The 8,759-nt window shown below is 44.3% G+C and overlaps 1 protein-coding gene across 7 annotated transcripts in view; it reads left to right on the top strand.

Moving 5' to 3' along the window:
* Positions 1-7,229, top strand: part of chl1b (cell adhesion molecule L1-like b) — a 56,287-nt gene extending 49,058 nt beyond the window's left edge. For 6 of the 7 annotated variants that reach the window (XM_052076051.1, XM_052076055.1, XM_052076054.1 and 3 more), the window contains 4 exons: positions 1,506-1,637; positions 2,293-2,365; positions 5,310-5,641; positions 5,965-7,229. In XM_052076051.1, coding sequence (XP_051932011.1) covers positions 1,506-1,637; positions 2,293-2,365; positions 5,310-5,514 — 410 coding nt within the window. In that variant the 3' untranslated portion in view covers positions 5,515-5,641; positions 5,965-7,229. Of the gene's footprint in view, positions 1-1,505; positions 1,638-2,292; positions 2,366-2,455; positions 2,538-5,309; positions 5,642-5,964 lie in introns of those variants that run through there. The other variant, XM_052076057.1, reaches the window with a different exon arrangement.
* Positions 7,230-8,759: the final 1,530 nt, after the last annotated feature.

The following is an 8,759-nucleotide window of genomic DNA, read 5'->3' on the forward strand; positions in this document are numbered from 1 at the left end:
GCTCTTTGCTGGTGTATTGTAGCCTACATGATGCGGTTCTGAAGTTATTTACGGAATAATTTTGCTCCGTTTGCGGTTTTACGTGTGCTAATTTATTGGCTGATATTCTTTGCTAGGCGAGGATGAGTTGACTCGGGGGAGACACGGACGTGGTGTTGACACACTGCTGATTTACACCGAAAAAAAAAGCGGCTCCGGGTGTGAACGCACCCTTCTGCTGTGATCCCCAACCGACAAACTTGACGCAAATGCCATGTTTGCAAGATATGTACAGTATGTCGTGAAAGAAAGTCCACATTTCTGCTTTAGAGCGGCAAGTGTTGCACCAAAGCCAAGAGAAACTTGAGTATTCTGGCGGTAGTTGCCTGTGTGGAGTAATCCCTCATTTATCGCGGGGGTTACGTTCCAAAAAGAACCCGTGAGAAGTGAAATCCGCGACGTAGTCATGTTATTTATTTATTTACATATTTATTTTCAGTTTATTTCAGAAGGGGCGGCCCGGTAGTCCAGTGGTTAGCATGTTGGCTTCACAGTGCACAGGTACCGGGTTCTATTCCAGCTCCAGCCTCCCTGTGTGGAGTTTGCATGTTCTCCCCGGGTCTGCGTGGGTTTTCTCCGGGTGCTCCGGTTTCCTCCCACATTCCAAAAACATGCGAGGCAGGCTGATTGAACACTCTAAAACTGTCCCTAGGTGTGAGTGTGAGTGCGGATGGTTGTTCGTTTCTGTGTGCCCTGCGATTGGCTGGCAACCGATTCAGGGTGTCCCCCGCCTACTGCCCGAAGACAGCTGGGATAGGCTCCAGCACCCCCCGCGACCCTAGTGAGGATCAAGCGGTTCGGAAGATGAATGAATGAATGAATGAATGAATGAAAGAATTAGATGGCCGACTGGTTTGCACATCGGCCTCACAGTGCAGAGGTGCAGGGTTCGATTTCGGGCCCCCGGCCTTCCCATGTGGAGTTTGCATGTTCTCCCTGAGCCTGCGTGGATTTTCTGCGGGTACTCTGCGAAGCCGTGAAAGGTGAACCGTGTTATAGCGAGGGATGACTATCACTGTAAGCGTCTCGGGCATTCTTCAGACTCGGGTTATTACTCTGACATGTTTGCTGCTCTTCTTCAAAGGCACTTCTGCTGGCTGATGCACCGGCCTAAGTTCCTGGATGTGTACAAACCAAAGATTCCAGAGAAAAAAAAAATAAAAATCAGGCCATTGAAACAACCTCCCCTTTCGAACCGACTGCAGGTGTGTCCTTGCAGAGCGTGGGCCTCCATTTTCAGAAGGATTTAATCTGGCGGCGTCGATCAAGGAATTCCATTTGTATAGTCTGCCATACTTGATTAATTAGACAGGCGAATTAGCTGATTAATATTAATATTGGATTTGTTCCCATCACCGGACTACCGCTTGTGCATCTGATAGGCTCCGTCGATGTAAACATTCAATCAAGCCGTCCGATAAAAAGGTCAAGGCGTGTCAAAGTCACTGAAGTATTCCTCTCCTCAGGTCTTGCCAGCATCCACGGCGGAATATCTAACCAGGGCTGGTTTATTGGCCTGCTGTGCGCCATTGCTCTGCTCACCCTCATTGTGCTGATCGCCTGTTTTGTCAACAGGAATAAAGGAGGAAAATATTCAGGTATGTGCCAGCGCACGCGGCCACTTGCCAATCGCACCTCCCATTATTGCCGATAAGCGCGGAAGTAAACGCAGAAAGAAATACAGTATCTTATTTCTGTAGAACAAGTTGTGTGGTGATAGGAAATCTCCTGCATTTTAAGGCAGGCATATTTTACACGCTCGGATTCTTCCTGCAGCGAAGAGCCCACAGCGGGACAAGATGCAAATACTCGCACATGTTGTTCGTGTGCAGCTAATGATGACACAGGCTTTATGGTTATCTACGTTTTTTTTTTTTTGGTCTTCTTCTACTGGGATGTCGAGAGTCCGTAATTACCTTTATTATTCACAGCTAATGGCCATCAGGTCGGTGTCAGGGTAGCATTCGCCCGTCATGAAAACAAAAGGGCTACACAGCTCACTTCTTTGTTTCTCATTAAATCCCCATTATTATTGTCTCAAATCGGTATTATTTGTGGAGCGGCCCCTGCATACGACTTTGTTGAAAATGTTACGTCGACATTAACAAAGAACACCCAAAGAACATCTCTATCTGACTTGCCTTCAAGCGTTCGAGCGTGGTTTGTAAAAGCGCGTGGTGAGACGATGGTTTTCATTCGCAGTTCTCTCGAGCATACCGTATGTTTGATATCATCTGTTCATTTTGCGAGCAGTAAAGGAAAAGGAGGACCTTCATCCAGACGTGGAGTCCCAGGGTATGAATGACGACACGTTCTGCGAATACAGGTAAGCCTCAAAGCAGCGCTTGAAAACTTGGCGTGGTCTCTTTCCTCCTATCTCAGTGCTGCTCTTTATGTCTCCCCTATTGCTGCAAAGAGAACGTAACACTCGGGAGGCTGACACGGAGCCTCGTACTTCTTCTGCGGAAGAAATTTGATGTTGCCGGGGGAATTGGAACGTACGTGATAAGCAGCCGTAGCGTTTGCACATCAGTTGGGTTCCAGTAGTAGTTGCATCTAGCTATCGTCTAGCGTTTACACACAAGGCAGTTTGTGACCAATGAGAGCTCGGAAAGAATTACATGAAAACAACAACAACAGTTTACTGTTTGATGTTTCTGACGACAAAGCTTGAGGGAGGAATTCTGACTGCATATAATATATATCAGCGTTATACCGCAGAATGGAGGATGCCATTCTTCAATTTATCCTCAAGCCCTGTTTCCACCAACAGTTCATTTCAGCTTGCCACTGCCACGCCGAGCACGGATCTGTATTGTGTGTTGTCATAGCGAACGTAGCAATATAAATAGGACAGAGCATCAGACCTGTGTAATACCGGAGTGCAAGGTGACACAGTAACCCGAGCCAATTTATGTCAATTTACACGCATGTAATTACATGTAATTTGTCGCCATGCTATGTGGCGTCAGCAGCAAAATCAATAAATAAATAAAATGCAGCGGTTGATTTGTGATTGGATATACGGTACATATGATGACTCGCTTATGTCACTTTAGATGCAGGTTGTGCAGGCTGCCTGCTGTTAGCTCCGTTCATCTGTATGACTTGGGCAGCTCCTATTTTTCCCTTTTTTTTTTTTTTTTTTTTTTTTTAAAGTGATTAGCACGTCGGCTTCATAGTGCAGAGGTACCGGGTTCGATTCCAGCTCTGGTCTCCCTGTGTGGAGTTTGCATGTTCTCCCCGGGCCTGCTTTTAAGCTTACACACTAATAGACACGGCAGTAAAGTCACAATTACAGTAAATACAGTTCTTGTGTAAAAAAAAAAAAGGGGGGGGCAGGAATATAACACCAATAAATGAGAAGAAGCGTGTCGCTTTTTGAGGGGTCAGAATACGGTTGAATGAATGAATATTTTATTAGCAACTCTTTTGCTTACACCGCGGACACCCACTGTATGTACCCCAAGCTGGCTCCAGCACCCCCCGCGACCCTAGTGAGGATCAAGCGGCTCGGTAGATGAATGAATGAATGAACGAATGAATGAATGAATGAATCTGTTCTCCGGTTAATACAGTCCAAACAGTCACCTCGTATTCCAATCGAATTGCTCCAAGTTGCTTTTAAACTTGCTGTTTGGAAGAAGCAGTTCACTTTCACACATCTACTCATTCAGCGGCCTGCCATTTGCCTGTCTGGCCCACGATACTTCTTTCCTTATTAAGATAACTTCAACCTAAAGCAAGCTCCCGCATCGCAAATGGCGGTAACGATTACCGGGTTTGCTCACAATATCGAGGCTGTGAAAACGCTATAATATGACAAGTAACTACTTGTTTTGGGGATGGCTGCAGTGGGAAAAAAAATACAGCAACAATTAGTTTTTGTTTGTTTGTTTGTTTGTTTGTACTAGAATGCACAAGAAGTGGATTGGTAGTATCGAGCTCAATAAATTGTGGCTAAGTTGGCTCTGCTTGGTGGAAACAAGGCTGTTGTACAAAAAAATACCTTCAGCAGTTTTTGCTATACGCACGCAAAATTATGCAACACTTCCTCAAACTACAAAAAAAATAAAAAATCACAAAACGCCTATGGTGTAGTGTGCACTTTTTTTTTAAATAGACATTGCTTTCTGAAGGGAGCCCTTGCAGTGTTGAAATGCTGCTATTTCCTGTTCTGATGGCACTGGGCACTGACTGGCCAGTACACAGCAGGAAGCTGAAAGCAATCAGTGTTTGAAAGTAGCTCTTCTCTAGGGCAGTATTATTCCTGCACGTTTCATTAATCCTGGAGTGATCCAACTCATGATGGGCTACCCCTGCAATGGTCGTAGTAGACTGCAATTTGCCAATCTGTGGTATCTACAAAGCAAAAAATGCAGAGGGCAAAAAGTGTCTTGGTGTGCCGTGCGTTTCACTTCATGAGTTCACACTTAAATTGCATGAGAAATTTTATGTAAGTCCTTAAATTATTGCTTTGCTGTCGCTTTTAATAAGTAGTGTTTTTTTCCCAACATTCTATAGATAGCTAATTAGATAGTTGGATTGCCGGCTAGCTAGATAGAATGATAGATGGATTGCCAGCTAGCTATAAAGATGGATCACTGACAAGGTGTATCGAGAGAGGGAGAGAGAGTCAAACGTTTTACTCCACCTTGGCAGTTCCATGCTTCCAAAATAAAGCAATCAATAATTTCAGAGAGCGGCCCGGTCGTCCAGTGGTTAGCACGTCGGCTTCACAGTGCAGAGGTACCGGGTTCAATTCCAGCTCCGGCCTCCCTGTGTGGAGTTTGCATGTTCTCCCCGGGCCTGCGTGGGTTTTCTCCGGGTGCTCCGGTTTCCATCCACATTCCAAAAATATGCATGGCAGGCTGATTGAACGCTCTAAATTGTCCCTAGGTGTGAGTGTGAGGGTGGATGGTTGTTCGTCTATGTGTGTCCTGCGATTGGCTGGCAACCGATTCAGGGTGTCCCCCGCCTACTGCCCAGAGACGGCTGGGATGGGCTCCAGCACCCCCCGCGACCCTAGTGAGGATCAAGCGGTACGGAAGATGAATGAATGATGAATAATTTCAGATTCATAATTTTAAATTCTTATTTCCACATTTCGATTCATTCTCATTTTATTTTTAGGAGAGAATACACACTGGGCACAAGCATAATAAATTCTCTCCAGACAATCCGAAACTGCAACCACTGGAAGCCTTTCCTCTGTGAATATGATGCCCCCCCCGTGGCGGAGATGTAACTACGGTGTGCTTCTTCGACAGTGACAACGACGAGAAGCCACTAAAAGGCAGCCAGCGCTCCCTGAGCAAAGAGATCAAAGCGGGGGACAGCGGGGACAGCCTGGTCGACTATGCGGAAGAAGACACTCACTTCAACGAAGACGGTTCCTTTATAGGCGAGTACGCGGGCCGTAAGGAGAAGAGGATGTCATCTGAGATCAAAGCCACCGCTCAGAGCCTGGCGTGAGGAGCCCGACTTGCATCCATCTTCCAGCGCGCACACTCTTTTCATTAAAACCTGCGCAGCGGGGACCGATGCAAGCCAACTTGCGCAATAGTGATGCGGAGCACACGTTCCGTGGCAAATGCAATGTGTCATTGCAATGGAACTGCCATCTTCATTTTCTGTTTGTTTGGTTGCAGCTCGATGACCATTAATAAATACTCCCGGGTATTTATATACAGTCGACTCTTGCACATTAGCAGTTCACCACCTGCAGATTCTCATTTTTTGTGCCCGTCCCGCTTTTTTTTATTTTATTTTTTTTTAGTTGAGGGTTCTGAAAAAAAATGTTCCCCTCGAGTTTCCGATGTTTCTTGTAGGAAATGTAGATGTAGTGTTTATCAGTGGGGTTTTTTTTGGGGGGGGGGGAGATTTTCCCTATTTGTGGTGCAGGTCCTGATCCTTTGCGAATAGCACAGGTGTGTATATTATTTCTCTCTATATATATTGTGTTTATTATATACTGTATGTGACGAGTGTCTTTTTAATCATTCTCATGACTCCAATAAAATGTCGAGGCCTAGTTTTTAATTATTGTGATGGGATCTACTCTAAACTCAGCTCCCTGCGGAAACTTTACCCTCGATGGGCCAGTGACTTACAGTGCAACTGCCCAAATTTCTGCGGAATTCGTGCACACACACATTTAAATGGCAAATCTGTTATTAGGCCTTACTTGTGCGTACTAGTGAATAATCTTGGATCTGCTCACCCGTTGTATACGCACAAATAGTGATGGACCAGCTTTAAAAACAACGCCAACAAAAAAATAATAATATAAAGCATGACGTCAAATGGATGCCTGTTTATCGAGGAAATAGGGGCGGAGTTAATGCAAATTTGAGCACAGCAGCCACAAGACGTCTTGTCAATGAATTCTGCTCCGACATGCACATGCGCCCACCGAAGGCATACGGGGCCCATACGCATATGCCGTGATTCTGATGGCGCTTTTGCGTATATGCTGAACATTGTGATGCATTTAGTCGTGAAAGAGTGTTGTTTTGATGAACACTTTTTCAGTTTAAATGTATTCTTTTGTAAGATCAGTGGGGTTGTTTTTCTTTTCTTTATAAGCTATATTCAAAATATGATCTGCCTGTAAAGGTTACTTATTAACTTATTTTCCAGAGATATTTTGCTGGACATCATAAATATTTTGGAGTCCAGAGCCTCTTGGTTGTTAGAAGTAAAAATGTTGTCATTATGTCTCATGGGGACTCTGCTCATGATCGTTTGTTTGCTATAACAGCCCAGTTTACAAAATGCCACACGATGAATGTATAGAATAGGTGATTTCCAAATCGGAACATGTATTTTTGTGCAAATGACATCATTTCAGGGTTTCGAAAAATATTACGACAATGTGTTGACGAAAGGAGACACTTTGTTGCATTTGACGCCTCCATTGTTATTTCAAGTCTAGCACCATAGCATTGTTTTCTAAAAGAACACACAAAAAAAAAAAGAATCTGCCATTTTGCATGTTCGGAGGATTAATTTGTGTTTTTTGATGTATTGAATTGCCTTTTCTTACATTTTTCAAATTGTTTGCCTGTTGACTCATCTCTGTTCTGATACATTGCTACCCCCATAAGTATCAGAAGATGAGAGTGTGGATTAAACATAAGCCCCCTTTCTGCAGCTATGTACGTATAATAAACGAGACAAAACTGGCATCCATTGATCTGATTATTTTTTAAATGGATGATGATTGTTAATATTTCCTTTGTGACAGAAACATTATGGACTTGTAACCTTTGGCTTTGGTCAAAACAATCGCGCGAAATCAAAGCGACGGACTCAGCACGGCACTGGACCAGAACGTGTGAGCTGTAATCAAGGTCGGATGATTGACAGGAGGCAATGGACTAAGCCTCTCACTTCACAAGTCACATCTCCCCGAGATAGCCAAGCCGTGACACTGCAACAACGCAGCCTTCGGTTGTCGGTAAGGGACACTTTTGCTTGACAAGTTTTACTTATAAATCAAATTTATTATTATTCATTCGTTCATTCATTCATCTTCCGAGCCGCTTGATCCTCACTAGGGTCGCAGGGGGTGCTGGAGCCTATCCCAACTGTCTTCGGGCAGTAGGCGGGGGACACCCTGAATCGGTTGCCAGCCAATCGCAGGGCACACAGAAAGGAACAACCATTCACATTCACACTCACACTCACACTCACACCTAGGGACAATTTAGAGTGTTCAATCAGCCTGCCACGCATGTTTTTTGGAATGTGGGAGGAAACCGGAGCACCCGGAGAAAACCCACGCATGCCCGGGGAGAACATGCAAACTCCACACAGGGAGGCCGGAGCTGGAATCGAACCCGGTACCTCTGCACTGTGAAGCCGACGTGCTAACCACTGGACTACCGGGCCGCCCTTTAATATTATTATTATTATTAGTAGTAGTAGTAGTAGTATTATTATTATTACTGTACATGCAAAAAATTCCGACTCAAAATATATTATTGTCAGAGTGCTTCAGGCGACCAGTTGGTCAGGACATGATAACCGCTGGCGGGTGAAGAGAAAAGCAAACCGTGTTTTGGTCTGAAAGAAGTTAAACGAGGACCACGCCGCAATAGATGAACGACTGAGTAAATACGTTGCCAGTCTCTTGGTGTGACTCAAAATACCAATTGTACAAAATCAGATTGTTTCGGCGAAAGGAACACGTAACAGGCGAGCACAAATCAAAGGGCGTATTGAAAAGAAGGGGACACCCTGAAAATAAAAATGTAAGCAAATTGGACAAGTCCAACCAAAAATTGTTGAACGGCACCATAAGAGTTGAGCATACAAAATACATAAAAAGTTCAATGACGGAAAACAGCAAGAAAATTGGCTCATATCATTTACGTTCTCATTATAATTTGAGCCAAAATCATCACATTGTAATTTTATGTCTGACATGGTGGTTGATAATGATGTTTGTACAAAAAAAAAACAAAAGAAAGAATACACAACAGCTTCTCATTTAAATGGTAATTTTGTACCGCTGTGCATTTTTTTTTTTTTGTGGGGCGTCAGCACGAGCCTTCTGAAAGCAGGCACGCTTCCAATTACAAAGGATGTTCAATTGAGCACAAAGCAAAGGCTTCATTTTAGTTGGGGTCATTTCATCTCATCTACTTCCGCGTTAGTCCAAGGGCTGGGTGTCACTCTAAAAATGTCTCACATGCTGGAATTTCATTGAAGAT

Source organism: Hippocampus zosterae, chromosome 9 (genome assembly GCF_025434085.1).
Source record: "Hippocampus zosterae strain Florida chromosome 9, ASM2543408v3, whole genome shotgun sequence".
NCBI lineage: Eukaryota > Metazoa > Chordata > Actinopteri > Syngnathiformes > Syngnathidae > Hippocampus > Hippocampus zosterae.